General features: G+C 38.2%; 1 protein-coding gene across 9 annotated transcripts in view; it reads right to left on the bottom strand.

Moving 5' to 3' along the window:
- CDC14B (cell division cycle 14B) overlaps positions 1–20169 on the bottom strand; it is a 92804-nt gene that overhangs the window by 14805 nt on the left and 57830 nt on the right. For all 9 annotated transcript variants that reach the window (XM_045839802.1, XM_045839799.1, XM_045839800.1 and 6 more), the window contains exons 6-12: positions 15710–15776; positions 12855–12917; positions 10001–10088; positions 9465–9695; positions 4172–4310; positions 3845–4004; positions 3048–3145 (exon numbers count right to left, since the gene is read on the bottom strand). In XM_045839802.1, the coding sequence (XP_045695758.1) occupies positions 3048–3145; positions 3845–4004; positions 4172–4310; positions 9465–9695; positions 10001–10088; positions 12855–12917; positions 15710–15776 (846 nt within the window). The remainder of the gene's footprint in view (positions 1–3047; positions 3146–3844; positions 4005–4171; positions 4311–9464; positions 9696–10000; positions 10089–12854; positions 12918–15709; positions 15777–20169) is intronic.

The raw sequence follows: 20169 nt of genomic DNA, 5'->3' as shown, positions 1-20169 counted from the left end.
CCATAATACGCTTGCAATCACCCCTGACGAGCAAGCACTTCAAGGTCATGGTGCTCAGACGGAATGTACTGCTTCCACGGGACTCAGATCAGACAGGATTTCTGGAAAAAAAAAAATGGCTACCGTACAATTTTTAATGACTCACTTTCCCCAAATATTGACTATAAAATAGAAGCCAGTAACTGGAATGATATTTTATTACTATAACCTTCTCTTAAGAATCACCAGTACTTAACATATTTTTCACTAACTTTCCTTATTGCAAGTAATTTTACTCAGACCTAAGTACCAACACAGAAGAAAAATAATTTGCCTGCAGTAACAGACGAGTCCAAGTCAGGAGGCAGGAACTGAATTTAGATTTCTCAACCTAAACTACTGCTGGAAACGGCTCTCGGGGGACTTTTGTTTCTAAAATAACAACAAAGACGTGGGAGGGAAAGAAAATCTCCCATTGACCTCCTTTCCTAGGGCCCAAAGAGCTACAAATAAGAGCAAAACAGAGATGATTGTAATAGCAAAGAGGATTTCGAAAAGCAGAGAGGATAAGCAAAGTGCTGCAAAGGAAGAAGGGAAATGTGCTGAGCCTGATCTAAAAATCCCCAGGGTCTGCACACACCGTTAAGAGCTCTGAAGATCATCAGCATTCTGCCTTTTCCTTTCAAAGCATGGCTTACAAATTTGTTAACTCTGTGTATGGAAGGAGGACAGTTTGGGGATTAGTCTATCATGTTTAGGATTACAATTAAAAGGGGTGCTGAAATGGTTCCTTTTTAATAACATTAAAAAAAAACCTTTTACTATAATATTTTACTTAGCTCTAATTTATGTCAAGAGTGCTTCAAAGCAAAGGGCCAGGGCCCTTCATTTTTTTAGGGGTAAGGAGGAGTCTAACTACACAACTGAACAAGCGACCACCACCCCCGCCCGGCCTTTGACAGCGACTTGCACTCAGCCTTCACTGAACACCTTCAACTCTCATCCCGGGAACCTCGAACACCAAAGTGAATGTAACAGCATCTACTGTCACCTTCTAGTTTCGAACAATATTTAGAACTGTAGTCTTCCTTTGTTGTTCTCTTTTGTATTACCACAAACTTATCAGCTACAAGAGAGACATTTATAGCCTCAACTCTTCTAGAAAACAGCATTGAGTGATTTGGACTCTAGAAAACATATTCATAAAGAGGCAGACTCAGCAACAAGAAAATTTCTTAAAAACCTTATTTAACAAAAGCTTTTGACTAAGCAGAATTCCTATCTCCTGACTCTCAACTTGACTTTTGAACAGAAGGCAATAAACTGTTGAGAAATAAACTTGATGGTGCAGATTCTTAAAACAAAACAAAAAACCTGGGCACAATGAAAAAGTAACCCACAAAATCATCCACTTTCTAGGGTTTACTAAGTGTGGTCCCTACCAGCAGCGTCTGCAACACCTGGAAGCAGGCTATACCTCAGACCCACTGACCTCAACCTGCTCTTCAACAAGCTCACCCACGAGACTCAAACATGGACTGCAATCTGAGAAGCTCTGCTTTGTGAACTGCCTGTCTCCTCCCTCATGTCTAAAACTGGCTTCAGAATAATTATATGGAGGGACTATAATGTTTCTAAGTAAAGATAATCATTAAGGCTTTAAATATACTTAAAATTTTTTAAATTTATTTTTAGACTGAAGAGAAGGGAGGGAGAAAGAGAGGGAGAGAAACATCAGCGTGTGGTTGCCTCTCACACACCCCCAACTGCGGACCCGCCCTGCAACCCAGGCATGTGCCCTGATTGGGAATCGAACCAGCGACCCTTTGGTTCGAAGGACGGCACTCAATCCACTGAGCCACACCAGCTAGGGCTAAATACACATTTTTGATGAAATTAAAAACAAAACTGCACTTGGGAGTTAAATAAGTTACATAAAGTGCACCAGTGTTAAAGCATTCTAGCTGATGGAAGCACCACTGCAAAGATAATGCTTAATTAACACCTATCAGCAATACCAATGCCTTTCATTCACATGGCACTTTATGTTGGAAAACTTGATTCTTTTCTTTGGATCTTTTAAGAACCTCCCAAGGCATAGGCCCACAACAACACATGCCTCAGGTGTGATTCTACTTTAGGACTTAAGATTATGAGGAGATACTGGTAAAGAAAACACTTTTAATTAAAAAGGCTTGCTCTCATCTGTCATGAATGTTTACTATGTCATTAGTTCCTGTAATATGGTCCTTACCATATTACAAGATGGTTACTGAATAAATGCCCTGTCTCCATCACAAAAAAATGGGAGGAGGCTGGAAATCTGATATTCCATAATGATAAGGGAGGTTAATGGAAGGAAGAAATCCAGTGTCAAAGGTGGGAGCATCTACTGAAGAATACCCTAGGAAAACAGTACGATGGTCAAGTTTGATTCTACATTTTAACAGTATTGGATGTTCCATGGGCTTGAATCCAAACTACCACTTGCACAAGGCAAGTACAAGTGGACAAACACACCCTCACTGACTACAAAACTTCCTATCCCCATGCTAAACCTTCTTCTGAAACTTCCAAGTAATTCCTCAAACAAAAAATTCATACAAAAATATAGTCTAATCTTTTGTTGCCCTCAAGTAATATAATGACATTAAGCCACCATGTCACTACTGATTGAATTCGACCATGTTAAGAGAAATTACCTGCAACACAGTAAGGGATTTAGAGAAATTCACAATTTTAAGTAATTACGGACATATCTATTGTTTTGCAGTTTACATCTGGTGTCCACGCTTATGAGAATGCCACACAGAGGTTACACCTGGAGAAAGGGCAGCCCTAACACTGCTCTCCTATACACAGGCTAGTGTGCCTAGGACAGAACAACAAAGATAAAGGATAGCCAGGAGCTTCTCAGGCAACACCCCTTGATTTAAAATGACAGTAGTCATTTCTAAGTGGCATGATGGACATGAGGCTGTGGGGAAAAATGTGCAGGACAACATGCTCACATAGGACCTTATGCACAGACTAAACAATATCGCCCACACAAAGGAGACCAAACTCACGTGAGGGGAACAGCGTTTGCTTTTGATTGTCTTCTGCTTTTCAGGGCCCGAAGTCTATCACCTTGTGTCACTCCATTCACTTCATCGTCATCACTGTACTGTGCAAGTAGAAGAATACTGAGCTAATGATTTAAGTTGCCGTTATCAATGCAGTAAAACACAGCATTGACATTTATCCACAGAACACACGCAAATGTACACTTCAACTTTCGGATGAACTCTAAAATATTTTGTTGCTTTCACAATAAAGCTACAGGTCACATTTTGAGACAACTGAACACGTTAACTTTCAGACCTGGAACCCAATAGCACTCTTGTTATAAAATGTATAGACAGTAAAGAGGTATAGTGGGTTTTCAACATTGAAAACATTCTTTTTTTTTAAATTTCACCATCTACTTACCACCACCTAATAATAGTATAGCTACTCCCTAAACTCTTGGTCCCTAAAGTTCTCCATTTGAGAACGACTGGTTCCCTAAATCAGCTGTCATGAAATAGGAAAAGGTGTTAGGAAGGGAGGGGGTGTCACTAGGTCCATTGAAAGAGCTTACTTCACATACCTCTCCTGCCAGTGACTAGTGAACAAAAAAGAACTTCAGTTTAACAGGCATATAAACTTGTTCTAACTATTTTGAGTAAAAGTTCCAAGAGAGGCTATAAGTATAAAAAAATGTGTGACAATAATCCCTCAAAATGTACTTTATTACTTTTATCTCCAGTTTCCTCCATGCCCTACAGGATTCTCAACAGCATTTAAAGCAATGACAACAGAGTGATGGGGACGGTGCAATTACCAGTTCAGGCTCTTGCTTGTCTTGATTCTCGACACCATTGATTGAAATATCATCAACAGCCAAGAGGAGTTTTGAGACAGCTGCTTTATGTTTTCCATTCTCCTGACCCCTTAACTTTTGACGAAAATAGTCACCTTCCAACCAGAGGCTTGGCTGTTTCCTGTTAGAGCATTTAAATAACATCAAAATACACCTTGCCAGAAAGATACAAACACCCTTCTCTTACTAGACTATCTGTTGTTACTGGAGACTAAGAAAAACTACTTCCAACCATTTTCCAGACCCAAGCGTTCTCTGAGGAATTACAAAAGCTCTCCACCTACTCACATCACCAAAAATTGTTGCTGAGGCCCGATCACTGAGCCAGGCCTACAGATCCTGATCCAAGCGATGGTCTCGGCCGCAGTCATCCTGTAATGCTTCATGATATAGCAGGCTATCAGAGTACCCGTTCGCCCAAGGCCAGCTAGGAAAAGAAACAATCCAGTGAGACCTGGTCTCCTGTCCTCCAGAATTATGTTGGAGGGGTAGAATTTTTTCAAAAGGCTTACCATGATCCTGCTTACCTTACCAGTGGTTCTCAAATTTGGATGCATACTGCAATCACTTGTAGAATTTAAAAAAAAATATGGTCTCACCTCCAGAATTCTGATTTAATTGGTATGCAATGCAGCCTGGACAGAGAGTTCTAAAATCCCCCAGATGATTCTAGGCATTGCCAAGACTGAAAGTCACCTTATAAGTGACGATTTCCAGTTAAATGCAGTGTTTTCTACTCTGGGTTTACTATTAATGGTAAAATCATGTTTCCAAAAACATAGGCTTAAAATCTTGCAAAACTTTCCCTTCATCCAACAGTTTTTTCTACTCTACTTTTCTACTCATTTTCACACGCAGTTTTTGTTTTCACTCTATTCCTGCTACCTTCCTTTGCTCTCACCTAAACTACTATCATTACTTCCTGTGTTGCTCACTTTATGTGTCAACCTGGCAGGTGTATTAGAGTGGACTTTTGAGTAAATATATTACCACCCATGTGGGTGGGCCTCATTTAACCTGATGAAGGTCTAAACAGAACAAAAAGACCACCCCCCCCAAACCAGAAAGAATTCTCCAGCAGATGGCCTTCAGACTTCAGTGGCACCACTGGCTCTTTTGGGTCTGCACCCTGCCAGCCCACACTGCCCATTTTGTACTCACCAGCCTTCATATTTGTGTGAGTCAATTCCTTATAATATTGTTCTATATATAATACACATCCTATTGGTTCTGTTTCTCTGGAAAACCCTCACCAATATAGATTTTGGTACCATAACTGTAACAATACACAAAAATGCACAAGTGGCTTTGGAATTGGAATCGTAAAAGCTGCAAGAGTTTTAAGGCTCGTGTAAGAAAAAAACCCTAGATTGCTTTGAAGAAACTGTTGGCAGGAATACGGACGTTAAGCACTGATTCTGCAGCAGACACAGGCAGAACTGAAGGACATATTATTGGAAACTAGAAGAAGGTGATCTGTTAGAAAGCAGCAAAAAGCCTGGCTGAATTGCGTACTTGTGCTTGGTGGAAAACAGTTTGTGAGAGACGACCGTGGACATTTAGCAAAGGAGGTCTGTAAGCAAAGTGCTGAAGGTGCAGCCTGGATTCTTCTTACTGACACAGTAAAATATGAGATGAAATGAACTGAAGAGGAGATTTTTAACCAAAAAGGAATCAGAAACTAAACATTTAAAAAATTCTAGGCCTATCCATGTTGCAAAAGGTAAGGAAGCATGTTCTGAAGACAATACCAAGGGTATGATTGAACAAGTGATTCTATAAAGATATTACCCATGGATTTAAAAATGACCAGAAGCCAAAAACAGTGATGGGATTGCCCCACCAGATGTGGTCAGTTTGGACTAAAAAGGGACAGCCACAGGATGAAATAAAGGAGGGCTTTCAGATTTCTGGGCGAAAGGACTAGATGAGAGATCTCTGGCTACAAACATGTCTCATCCTTCAAGAAAGCGGATGCATGACCCTGCAAGTGACACAGAGACTGGCAAAGGCCACGCTGCCACCACAAGCACAGGCGCCTGGGGCACAGCTGTGTCTGCTCCTCGGTTTCCTGGGATGAGGCTGCCTGTGGTTTCAGTGGACCAGGCTACCTCGGTCTGTGGCTCAGGGACAAGGCTGCTGCCTGGGGACAAGGCCACTGCCTGGGGCCAAGGAGATGGCACTGCCTCCCCTGCAGGCCTGCAGAACAGATAATGGAGCCAAAGGGCACAATTCTTGATCCTGAAGATTTCATGGCATTTACCTTGCTAGGCTGGACTTGCTCGGGACCTGACACCACTTCCTTGTTTCTAACTCCTCCCATTTGAAGAAGGAGTGTATATCCTCTGCCTGTCCTACCACTGTATTTTGGAAGCGCACAGTTTGTCTGCTTTCACAGTTTCAAAGCTGGAGAGGAATTCTGCCTCAGGACTCACAGTACCTGAAGTGTCTGTCACCCATACCTGATTTAGATGACATGTAGATGGACTTTCAACTTGGAACTGACGCTGGAGTGGGTTAAGAATTTGGGGGCTGTTGGGATGGGGTTAAAAAAAAGTATGGGGTGGGACAAAAGTAGGTCTGGAGTTGTGAGTACATGAAATAGAGTTTATTTTTGTAATATTATTTATTCGTTATTGTATTACTTTCCATATGACAACTGCAAACTATTTTTGCCCTACCTGGCATTTCACATGTGAGGACATGAATACTGGGTGGCCAGAGAACAGAATGTTATGGACCGAATGATATGTCCTCAAACCCATATGTTGAAGTCATGTCTCCCAACATGAGTCTCTCTGGAAAAAGGACTTCACGAAGGTAATTAAAGTTGAATAACGTCATGGAGGGTACTTAACGCAATAAAATTAGTGTTCTTACAAGAAGAGGAAAAGACAGGGATGAGTGTACCCAGAAGACAAAGAGAAGGTGGCTGTCAACAAGCCAGGAAGAGGCTCTCCAGGAACCTACCCCATCAGCACTTCATTCTTGGATTTCTAGCCTACAAAGCTCTGAGAAAATTCGTTTCTGTTGTTTGAAACACACAGTCTGTGGTCTTCTGCTTTGTACCCCAAGCAAATACACTTCCTAATGAAAATCAGTGTTCACTTGGTAACCCAGTCTTCACACTGTCATCAGTTTTCTTCCCAAAACAAGTATCTAATGCCATTCAAACTGCAACTTAGCTATATGCCCTAGCTAATGGAATTGAACCTGAAACATGTGGGTACACAGGATGACGCTCCAACTAACTGAGCCTCCTGGCTAGGACGACTCTCTTTTATTTTTTTAGGCCATTCTTCCAATATCACCTTCTGATCAGAGTTTACAGCTTAAGTAACAGTAATATTAGTCTTTATAATTATCCAATGTATTTACTTACCAGAGATCTTTATTTTCTCATAAAGCTTCGAGTGACTAGCTACTGTCCTTTCATTCAGCCTTTAGCATTTCTTGCAGGGCAGGCCCAGTGGTAGCAAATTCCCTCACCTTTCAGTTATCTGGGAATGTCTTTTAACCCCATTTTTTAGGAAAAGTTTAGCCAGGTGCATAATTTGTGGTTGACACTTTTTTTATTCAACACTTTGAATATATCAATTAACTGCCTTCTGACCTCTAAGGTTTCCAATGGCAAATCTACTGACAATCTTCCTTGAGTCCCTTTGTATGTAATAAATTGATCATCTCTTACTGCTTTCAAGGTTATCTTTTGTCTCTGACTTCAGATTGATTGATTATAATGCATCTGGGTGTGGGTCTCCCAGTTTATCCTGCTTGGAGTTCACCAAGTTACATAGATGTTCACATTCATGTCTTTCCTCAAATTTGGGAACTTTCAGCAATTATTTCTTCAAATAAACTTTCTGCTCCTTCCTCTCACTTTGCCCTTTGGGACTCCCACAATCCACAGATTGGTCCTCTTCATGATATTCAAGGTACCTTTTCACTTTTCAATCTTTTTTCTTTCAATTCTTCAGACTTGACCATTTCAATTGTTGTATCGTCAAGTTTGCTGATTCTTTCTTCTGCCTGCTTGTGTCTGCTTCTGAATCTCACTGGTGAATTTTTCCTTTGAGTCACCATACATTTCAGTTTCAGAGTTTCTTTTTGGGTCCTTTTAGTTTACTATCACTATGTTGATGTTTCCATTTTGCTCATTGTTCTCTTGATTTGTTCACATTTTCTTTTAGTTCTTTGAGCACCCTGAGACAGCTGTTTTACCATCTTTGTCTAGTAAATGCACCATTTGGTTTTTCTCAGGGACAGTTTCTGTTCATTCATTTTTTCCCCCTTTGAATGAGTTATATTTTCCTATTTCTTTGAGTATCTTGTGATTTCTTTTTTTTTGGAGAAAGCTGGACATTTAAATCTTATAATGCAGCAATTTCAAGGGAGTGTACCCCAAGAATTTTTAGAACATAAAATAGACCTGACTATTTAGTCAGGGACACTGACCTTTCTTCCCTTGGATCGAGAAAGAAAGAAAAGAAAGAAAAGAAAGAAAAGAAAGAAAAAAGAAAGAAAAGAAAGAAAGAAAGAGAGGTGGGAGGAGAGAGAGAGACACAACAGCCCCAACACAGCAATAGCTGTCTGGTATGAATGAATCAAAATTATACCTATTTTTGGTCAGATCAGCAAAAAATATATATTGTTTTGATGTGCCACAGAATTTTAGTAGTTTATGTAAGCCATGAGATGAAAAAGGTTGAAAACTGTTATAATGTCTTAACTCTACAGATCAAATTTTAGCTATTCCCCAGATTTGCTGGGTTTTTGCTCCTAAGTTGGATTTTTCTTAACATAGGGAAAATATATTCCTTGTCTTTAGAATCAACTATCTAAGAAGAGAAGCAAAGTTAGATAAATCCTCATGCATTCTTATAATGTATTAAATGCTGGGCACTGTTCTAGTGGCTAAAAATAGCAATTTGTTAAAACATAAACTCCACAAAGACTAGCTCTTAAACTCTGCTTTGTTCATCGACATATCTTAGAACCTACCAAACAGTAGGCATTGAGTAACTACTTGATGAATAAATGAATACACTCCAATGTGATAAGCTTTCATAGTTACCTGTAAACAAATGCAATGTAATTTACTATACTTTTCATATGAAATTAGGGTTTTAAAAGCATTCTTTGTATGTACAGCTTTTTTATGTCAATCACACCACAATAAGGAGGTTTTAAGAAAAAAAGTAATTTACAATAGATAAAAAAGACACTCTGTAAAAACAAAGGCATCATGTGTCCTGGCATATAATCTAAACGAGTATGGTGTTTCTACACATATATACACACATGTCTACCATTCTTTTTCTCCTTAATACTCACCTGAGAATATGTTTATTGATTTTAGACAGACAGGGAGAAGGAGACAGGGAGAGAGGTTGGGGGAGGACAGAGAGAAACATTGATTGGTTGCTTCCCTTACATGTCCCAACTGGGGATCGAAAACCTAGCTACGTACCCTGACCAGAAATTGAACCCACAACCTTTTCGTGTATGAGACGATGTTTCAATCAACTGAGCCACCCGGCTAGAGCTGTCCACCATTCTTTAACCAATCCTAGAAACATACCTTTACAATGTACTGCAATGGCACCCTCGGCACTTTCACAAATATCCAGAAATTCTTTGACAATCGCATCAGTAGGGGTGCTGCCATCCGCAAAGAATAGATCATAGTGATCGAAACCAGCATTTGTAAAGTGTTTGGCATTATACATCCTTTTATTCAGACGAATAATGGTAGTAACGCTGTGATTCTTGAAATAGGGAATGTAAGACTCTGGAGAATGTTGGTGATAACCTACACAAAGAAATTACCAAATATTCTAAAATGCAGAAAGAAAATAATGGATAACAACTTCACCTGTAATTGTGTGGAAACAGTGTCTAGACTGGGGATTGGATACCAATTTGATTATAACTGTAAAAAGATAAGTTAAAAAAGTTAAAATCCAGGCAGAATAATGTACTGAAGTGATCATGTACACTTAAATAATTAAGACCATCAAGCTTAATTTAACTCTTAGGCCTTTTGGAAGGGAGGGGAGGGACACAGGATGGATACTTTCAATAATAAAACTAGACTGATCCCATATTTTTGCATACCACTTTCAAGTCTGGTTCTTGAATGAGGTCCACAGAAGGCAATAAATCGGCCTGGTATTATCCAATTTAAATCTCCATTTTCTGCTTTCTGCAAAGGGAAGACCAGCACAAATCATTTTTATTCTTACTCTTCTTTCCACATCTCTTTTCAATTCAGAGTATCTACAGAACTTCAAATCCACTTGCTGTAGTATGAAAGCTATCTATAAATGACCATGAGACAGGAAGCTAAAATTTAGCCTGGTATGAATATTCCCAGGGAAAAGTTAGTTCACTTCTCCTGGTCCTAATCATTGTCTTCTACAAGTGTTTCTTTGCTGGGATACTCAGTCTTTGGAAAACAGAGCCAACTGTTGCTGTCCCAAATATACCTACGTGCTTTGGTTATTTTATCCAAGTAAATTCTCATACAGCTGCTGCTAATTAATAAAAAGCAAACTTTTCCATGACCTGGAAACTTCCTCCAATACAAGCAATCTTAACTCAAAGGAGAAAAAATTATCTAATTACACTCCTGGCCTCTGAATATTTACTTTCCATTTGTAGAAAGACATCTTTCCATCTTGCTAGCCATTTAATAAGATGGTCACAGAAAAATTTTCACTAAACCACCAGGAAATTTGAAATTATAAATATAATGAGATCACAGTAGGTGTCTAGAAAATAAACTGAAATTTAAAACACTTTACTTCCTCTTATTAAGTCCTTTGGATTAAACTACCATAATAATTATTATAAGATAATACAGTTCAAATTAAATAGAAATAGTTACACAAAGACTTGAGCAGGAAGTAGGAGGCTCTTGATGGTCAAGAAGAGAGCTAATGATGAAAATAAGATCAATTAGCTTTGCAAATGTGGTATGCACTTGTGTACCTGAGAACAAGCAGGAAATAAACCAAGGGCTGCTTGGTCTCAGACCAGGCAGGTAACCAAAACCAATTTACTTCCTTGTCATGGAAAACTGGTGAGTCCCTGGTCCATGCTAAAATGTCTAACAGGGAATGAGGATATGTGTTGCCAGGTGTTCTGATTGTGGAAGTGAAACCAGAAACCTGAAGTTTTAAACAAGAAACCTGAAGTTAGCCTTCATTGAATTGCAGGTGCATCCTGAATTCTGAGACATTAACATGGGGGAGCGGGGGGGAATGGGCACCATGGAATCAATGAAACACTAATACAAAATTTCTAAATACACTGTGGAGACTAAATACCAGTCTGTGAGCTACCCGCGTCTGCAGCCCCCTAAACACTGCCCTGTGTTTCAATGCAATTTCCCTGCAAGTAAACAACACTTGTGGGTGATGCTGCTACTTCTGCCCACACTGAAATTTCTGCATTAGTGAGAGAGAAGCTCAGGGTAGTGCAGGCATCACTCCTTAGTAACACAGAGGCACCACTGTGCATCTCCTGAAGGGACATGAAGTGGTGTTTTTAGCAGTTTTGCCTACATAAAAAAGAAAGTATATTTTATTTTAAATATTTAATTTCATAAGGGCAAGCACAAAAAAATGGTGTTAATTAAGTATCAGCCAATATGGTGATTAAATACATACTGTACTTTAGAAATGTATTGCTATTACAGGAAAGTAAAGGTAGAGTGATAGGGTGTGCCCTAATGAGTCACATTATATGGCTGACCTTTCTGGTGCATCACAGTAATGATTAATTGTAACTATTAACCCTACTCATCAATAAAATAGTTCAGTTATGCCTAAGAGTTTAAAATAGAAATTAACTATGAAAGAACAGATACATGAGGATTCAAGATACTGCTGCATAACGTGCTGCCTGTGAAATCCCTCTAGTGTTAGTGAGGATGCCCGCTCAAGAAAACCGTAGTAAGATAAAAAGGTAAGATTCCACGAGTATTCTTGGCCACACAAGACCTTTAGCATAAGCATCTAATTCTTTATCTATTTGAAGGGTGGAATAAATGGTAGAATCAAATTACCTTTCTTAAAAAACAAAACAAACAAAAATAAATAACCACTGTGTTAAAAAGTGTCAAGGACATCTGTAGTTTTCCCTGCCTACACTCTCTTCTTTATTGGTTTGTGTGGCTTGGTAGGGTGACCCCAACACCCTAGCTCCTGGGATGACCAGTGTATTCTACACCCATCTACACGCCTGTCTCCCATCCCTGCTAGAAACATGCCTACTTAAGTGTGAGTCATATATCTAAGCCAGGACAATGAGAGGACTTGTGGATCTTCCACTGGAGCCATGAACACTGTTTTCTGGTGAGTTTGCCAAACAAGTGACTCAAAGTTGCTGGTAGTTATCTTCTGCATTACTGAGGGCTGACCTGGGGCAAGGCTAGCTTCAGCCCAGCGTCTGGTAAGTGTGTAAGTACCCAATCTGGTCATGTGTGATAGTATACCTGATCCTGGCCTTTTTACTAATGGAAATCAATAAATCTTCCCTTGTATTTAAGCCATATATGTTTACTTCCTGTAATTTGCAATCAGAAGTGTCCTGACTTCATACAAATGGTTATGATAAAAACATTTTCCAGCGGTTAATTAGATGACTAGTTTATTCATGTCATCAGAGTCTATGCTAAGGGGTTTACAAACATTATCTCATTTAAGCACTACATGAAAAGTCATCAATACTAAAACGATGTGAACTAAACGTGAAAGGAAAGAGCCCAGGAGCACACTCATTCACAGGGGAAGGCTGTATCAGACACAGACATCCCCACTGACAACAGGGACTGCAATAAGAAGATAAAGACTGGATTTTTTTTTTACTCTATGCACATCTAAATTGTTCAATATTTTTAAAAACAACAATACTTCTGTAAGTAAAACAAACAAAAGAATTAAAAACAATATCCTTGAAAACTTACTTCATAGTATTCATATTCATCAAGGTTGAAAGAGTTGAAGTTAAAGAAGCCATACTGCATTGCCTAAAATCCAAAGGAAAGCTTTTAAGAACAAAGATGCAAGTAAGGAAACAATTTCCCACCCAATTTCCTAACATCAGGAGGCACCCCTGAAAGAGCATTATAATATTCAGATTACATTTCATGAATAGTTTTCAAAAGAGGTGAGATAAGACATATCTTTTAAAGGTGTCCATTATCTGGAAAATAAGTCATAACAACATTTCTTTTAATAAAAGTTGGTGTTTTATTTTCCTTCGCAATCATCCTAGCTGTGTAGAGCTAAATAATCAAGCCTTCAAAGTAATCCCACTAATTTGCTAGATCAACACCACTCAGGCTTCAAATATAATGCACAAACTCAATGGCCCCTCAACAGGTAATAGGGAAAAGAGAAGATTAGTTTATCCTAGACAATAATCCCACAAAGTTCATAAATCTTTTCACTTTCAAATTCTTCTTAGATTAAAAGATTAATAATGTTCCCTCTACTAAAGACAGCCCAGAAGTCAACACTAAAATTAAAAAATTTGCGAAATTTCTTCTTTCAATAAGAAGAAAACATGTAAGTTTTCTCTTCCGAGCTGCAGTGAGCAGAGCATGCTAAGTAGAATAAGCAGAGGATCTACTTCTGAAACAAGGATGAGCCGGTGGCCTCTGAGTATTCTCTGAGCCAGACAGTAAGTTATAGCTGTCAGGCAACAAAGTAACCATTATTAACTGCTGTCACTGCAATAAACGGAAAAACAAAAGAAAAAATAGGTAATCTTGGCTCAAACGCGGTGAATTATAAACCCAGTTTTTAAAACTTACTGAAATACAAATGTAAAATATGAAGGTTACAATACCAAACAAAAAGACCTCATTTTATGAAATGTAGTTATTTAAATTCTAATTCCAAGACCAAATTCATGATGAATTTCATTTCCTTGAATTTAAAATACTCAATACATGCCATGATATTTGGACTAGAGATATTCCTTACAATAAAATAGTTTATAGGAAGTTTCTATTCTCCTTTGAATTTCATAAGATCCTATTAGAAATATCACTAAAATGAAGACATAATTATATTTATAAATGTTTCAGGTATGCAATATTCTAAATCAGCCACAAGTTAATGTATAAATTAAAAATCAGAAGCTTTGACTCTTCAATAAAATTAAACATAGTGTGAAAAGTGCAATCTTTGACCTATAGTTCCTAATTACATCTGCTTAAAAACAACAACAACAACAACAGAGCTACACCATGAATTAACACTAGAAACAGCTATACACTGTTACAGTAGACTATATCCCAGGCCCTTCAAGTCCAAGTTGTTCTGCTCTTCTTTTAAAGGTGGTGGGAGTTGAGGGAAGGGAGCCTTAAGGTCAGGACCATATGCTGGCTGACATTAGCAGTTTCCTGGGGTCCATCTGACAAGGATTGTAACTGTAATCAGAAGGGATCATTTATACCTGATGTCACTCACTGGCTGGCACCCACCACCTGCCTGAACTGAGGGCCTGATGGAGCTGCCTCACTGCCTGTGGCAACCACCCTGGGCTGCTCCACACACGGTAGACTCACTTAAACCCAAAAGGATTAAATTCCATACCTTGATGCCTGACAAAGGAAAAAAAAGATATACTAATCAATCCCTGAATTTGTATACTAATTAGTCCTCACGCTTTAATCCACAAAATTCTTAGACAGCCACCATGTTTCAGTACACAAGAAAGCAAAACTGGGTTCCTTTCACCTCTAAAAATACAAATCAAATAAAAACTTGAGATATTGTTGAAGGCTTATTGATCCATGGGGCACTGATTTAGAATTCTAGTTTCTTGTCCTGCCCTGACACCCAACATATTTATCCAAGGGAGTGTTATAAACAAAGTCTGCTGTGTTTCATAACTCCAGGGGACCCTGTTCATTTGGAATGCCATATAAAGGGTATTCCCTGGAGTCAAAGAAAGCAAGCTGCCCTGGTTATAAAACACAGGCATTACTTTAAAACAGCTGTGAGCCCTGGCTGGTGTGGCTCAGTTGGCTGGGCATTGTGCCACAAACCAAAAGGTCACCAGTTCAATTCTTGGTCAGGGCTCCTGCATGGGTTGCGGGCTAGGTCCCCAGCTAAGGGTGTGCAAGAACAACCCATCGTTTCCCTTGCACATCAATGTTTCTGTCCCTCTCTTTCTTCCTCCCTCCCTCTCTCTATATATGTGAATAAATAAAATGTTTAAAATAATAACAAAATAAAATAGCTTTGAGCTCCGATCGAGGCGGGCATAAATAAATAAATGAATAAATAAATAAATAAATAGCTAGCTAGCTTTGACAAAGCAATAGTGACCTACTTAGTTTTATATAAAACCTACTAACAAGTTAATGGGCTGTTCAAATTGTTTAATTAGAAATTAAAGGCTTGAAGACAAAAAAGAAGTGTTTGACAGTACGTGATAAAAATGTAAATAGGATTGGTGGGAATCAGACCCATAAATACATAAATCAAAGAGAACCTGGACATCAGTAATCTATTGCCTTTCTGTGTTTCTCTGAAATCACAACACACTCAAAATCAATTCTGGATTGAGAACCTAATTATACTTGTTTGTCCCCTATTACTCAAGTGGCTTTTCCAAATCACGCAGGGCAGCTTTCAGATTCAGAATAAACTGTTTTTCAGTGTGGTGTCGTTCTAAGTTAGTAGGTATATGGGATACCCTTGACATGCACATCTTGGAAAACCTCTGGGGAAGAAGGCCCCGTCTACCTTGAACTGTACTTCAGTTCCCCAACACATCAGGGGCTGCACCCTGCCAGTCACTCACCTTCTTCACGGCATGGAAACAGTCGAGAAGTGTAATGAAGAAATTGCAGCTCCCATAGGCAGCATCTCTGAAATCCCAAAAGTATAGAAATACATAACTCGGTTAATTTTCCACAGTACGCTGACCTCAAAACAAAGCTGACTAGAAGTTAAAAATCAAACGTGTACTCGGAGCAAGTCTCGGAAAAAAATTCTTGCTGTCTGTTTTTTACAAAAAATGTAAGCATTGTTATAAATTTGACTGCCATTTCTATCTACTCCAGTAGATATTTTTTATAGATGTCAATCAATAATAACCACTTGGAATTGTAAATGATCTCTCTGGATCACTTTCGGCTTTGATGGTGAACTTCAAGAGTTACTAATCAATAATGTGAACCCCTGTCCCAAAAGGGTAAGGCATCTGAATTTTTTTTTTCACACTGGAACAAAAATCATATCAAACTGTTACCAGGAAAGACTGCTTTTTGGTTCTGCGCACAGATACATATATCTGTGTGTATGTGGTTGTGTATTCCTCCATTCAAGCAAGAAAAAAAAAGGTACTATTTCAAATACTATGTGCAAGCTAAAAGGTATTTTTCTCCTCTCATTATGCTTTTGCAATTTTTAACAGTTTAACTTGGATAACTTCTTTTTGATTCCTAAAGGACAACAGTACCGATAAAACCACAGGAAATAAGGCATTAACAACCCTTAGTGGAATCACTCTACTCTTGGAAAGCGCTTGAGTTAGTTTGCAGACAGCTCTGCCCAACACTGATCAATAACCTTACTACACATCTCTTAGTATCAGTGAAAAATAAGGCCTTTTCCACTCCCACCTGCTTCTCCTTTTTGACTACCTTGAGCCATTACAAAGTGAAAGTTTTTGGAATTAAATAAGATAAAAATTAGTATCATTATGCTCATTATGCTCCTTCTAGACATGCTGAGCAATTGCACCCATCTGAATGGTCATTATTTGCCCCTAAGAACAGGACAGCTATTGGAGCTAACAACTGCATGCCCTGGTTGGGTTTTCATATTATAATTTTAGCTGAAAAATGTTAATTCCTATAGAACAACAAAATATTTAAAAAAGAGAAATGAAGATGAAAAATAAAATTATACACTTGAATCCTATGTAATTTTATTGACCAATGCAATACCAATAAATGCAATAAAAATATTTTTTTAAGTTCCAAATAAAAAACATTTTATTTTTTGCACAAACCTTAAGAATGGAGATGATTACAGCAACATTAAACTAAAAATGAGGAAAAGTAAGGGCACCGTCTCAGCTCAAACAGTTTTAGATGCTCCTGCCTGAAATGGTTAGAATTACTGAGGTGTCATGTATGTTGGCTTTCATGCAGCTTGCACATGAGGTCTTACCACATGTCATTTTTACTTTGTAAGCTTCTGAATTAGAATGTTACTGTTCTGAAAGCTGGGAAAGATCTCTATATTATCAATAGCTTGTTGACAATATTCAGGAAGGAGAAAAACAACATGACCTGCAGCAGTGATTCTGAGTGGGGTCCCTGGACCAGCAACATCAGCATCAACCCAGCTGTGAGAAATACTAGTTCTCGGGCTCCACCCCAGAACTGCTGAGTCAGAAGCTCTAAGAGTGGGGTCCAGTCACTTTTGTTCTAGCAGATGATGGTTACATATGTTCAGTTTAAGAACCACTGGCCTATAACATGAACATAAATACTTGTCTCATAAAATAAAGAACAGTTTTAGAAAGAGAAGCTAAGTTAAGAAAATTAAGTTCTTTAAGAGTAATCAAAATTAAATTATCAGTGGAAATAAGCTGAACTCTCAAGTTACATCCCAATGTTTTTACCATCTCCTCAGCTAGCTAGGATTATCTTCTTAAACAACTGACAATTCTTTTCCAATCAGGTTAAGGCATGTTGATTCAATCTTTGTGTGAACTTAATACATGCATTCAATGCATATTTTTGGAGAACTGTGGGCCAAACCCTGCACTAGTCAATAATGATCACACAAGCTTTAACCTGGGCTTGGCTTATAGTTCTGCCTCATATGTCACACTATCTGAATAGACAACAAAAATCTTCCTTTACTCACTCATGTTTATTTCATTAACACTTCCTTCCTCCTATCCAAGCAATCAGGCCTCTTCCAAACAGCAGAATAGCAACTATAACTTTGGCAGTAAGCCTTTGCAGGAAGAGGGGCCTTGGCACTGGGATCATTTAACAAACTGAGAAAATAGGATGAGAATCAGTCAAGGAGGTTTGCTTAGAAACTGCAAAAAGATGACAAATAACAGTTTTTAAGAATAACAGCTTTCACATGAGACTGTATTCAAAATAGCCCAGAAATGCAAATAACCCATTACCCATCAAAATGACAATGGGCAAATAAATTGAGACATATTCATAGAATGGAATGCTACAAAAGTAATTAAAAGAAAAAGTACTGATACCTACCACAACATGGATAAACTTCACAGTTGGTGTTTAAAAAGCTGGATTCCAACTCTTCAAAATGCATACTGTATGATTCTGTTTATGTAACATACAAAGGCAAGAAAAACTAACTGATGGTGGGAGGGGTCCTAGCTTGAGGGGCGTTACTGACTGTAAAGTTAAAGGAGGTGTAGGGAATCTGCAGGACGCTGGCAATGCTCTGTACCTTGACTGGATGGTAGTTGCGTATGTACAAGTGAAAGTTTACTGGGTTATATACGTAAGATTAGTGATTTAAAAATTGTATGTAAGTTATACATCTAAAAAAGAAAAATATGAGTGTAAAACAAATGCTAATGAAGGACCAGGCACCATGCCAAGTGTTTTTTATATGTAGGATGTTACTTAATCCTAACAACCCCATTAGGGAGAAACAGCTGTCATTCCCATGGACAGACAAGGAGACCAAGGCTCACATTTGTAAAAAACCACCGATATATTATTACCAGCAGGGCTGAGTGTCGCCCTCCCATCTGTTAAATATCAATAGCCAAGCTACTGGCAACTATGCACCACCACCTCTAAAAAGATGAGAGCAGAGACCAGCCCTGCCAAAAAAAAAAAAAAAAAAAATCAATCAACTAAGAAGCAAGAGTAAGCTAGGTATGTCAAAGAATGGAACTATATCCTCTTATAATAACAATAATCCTAATGTATCAAAAGAAAATATTGAACTGTATTTTATACTATTTTTTCATTTAGACAAGCAGAGAAACAGCTAATAATTCATTAAGAAATCATACACTGTACACAATAACATTGTAATAACTATATATGGTGCCAGGTGGGTAATCGATATATCAGGGAACCACTTTTAAAGAATGTGACTGTCTAACCACTATGCTATACAACTAAAACTAATATAAAATATTGAAATTAAACTGTAATTGAAAATAATTTTTAAAAAGAAATCATACATTGATGTAAACTCAGTGGCTGAAGAATTATATCTACATTGAATTAGATATTGCTGTGGAGCATAAAAGTTACTGACTGTAAATGAATACTCTCCTTGCACAATCCCTTGTTGACATACTTTGTTAGCAGTTATATTTATCAACTCGAAGTGGCAAGGACAAGAGGCTATTATAATGCAATTTCTTTTCCAAATATTATCAGGCTTTATTTAATCAGTAAGATCTATAGAATAATAAAATAGGGTGAAGCACTAAAGTTTTTAAGGTGTTATAGACTGATACTTTTATAAAATATAAAATACAACAATGTTGTACTATTACATAAACAAGATAATGCAATAATCTTATCTTTGAAAATAAAAATGAATTACTAGAAAAGTGGAAATAAAAAAAAACAAAGTATAAGCCCAAGTTCTTCTATTATTTGATTCCACAGACATAAACACACTCTATTAAATTACTATAAAAGTCTCTAAACCTTTACTCTCAATTCCTGTACTTTTCCCATCACAGGCTAGTAAGAAAAGTCCACGGTCTAGCCCAATTTCACAGGCCCCACACTGAGAAACAACGATTTAGATAAATCAAATGTCTGGCCCCCGTGACTAAAGAGATTCAAATTTCATAATCCTGAACTGTTTCTAGCTAAGTTCTGTTTATTAGTTACTCCTGAGACTAGAAGCAACCAACCTGCATTTTAAACACAGGGACAGCAGCAAGCAATATTTATTCTATTTTTGGCCCCCGTATTTAAATGAACATACAACTTCTTTTACATCAACAGTGTTTCTTGGATCCTCACTTGAGTTAGGTGAAATATGAGCTTATTCATATTTCAGAACATTGTTATAAACTTGAAAAATGGCACTATTATAAGGAATTAGCAATATAAAGGTTAAAGAGCCCTGGCTGGTGTGGCTCAGTGGATTGAGTGCTGGCCTGTGAACCAAAGGGTTGCCGGTTCGATCCCCAGTCAGGGCACATGCCTGGGTTGTGGGCCAGGTCCCCAGTGGGGGGCACAGCACGCAAGAGGCAACCACACATTGACATTTCTCTCC

This window comes from Phyllostomus hastatus, unplaced genomic scaffold, assembly GCF_019186645.2.
Source record: "Phyllostomus hastatus isolate PE091 unplaced genomic scaffold, TTU_PhHast_1.1 phas_contig_312, whole genome shotgun sequence".
NCBI classification, from domain to species: domain Eukaryota; kingdom Metazoa; phylum Chordata; class Mammalia; order Chiroptera; family Phyllostomidae; genus Phyllostomus; species Phyllostomus hastatus.
The sequence above is the reverse complement of the archived record's forward strand: the minus strand, read 5'-3'. Positions and strand labels throughout refer to the sequence as shown.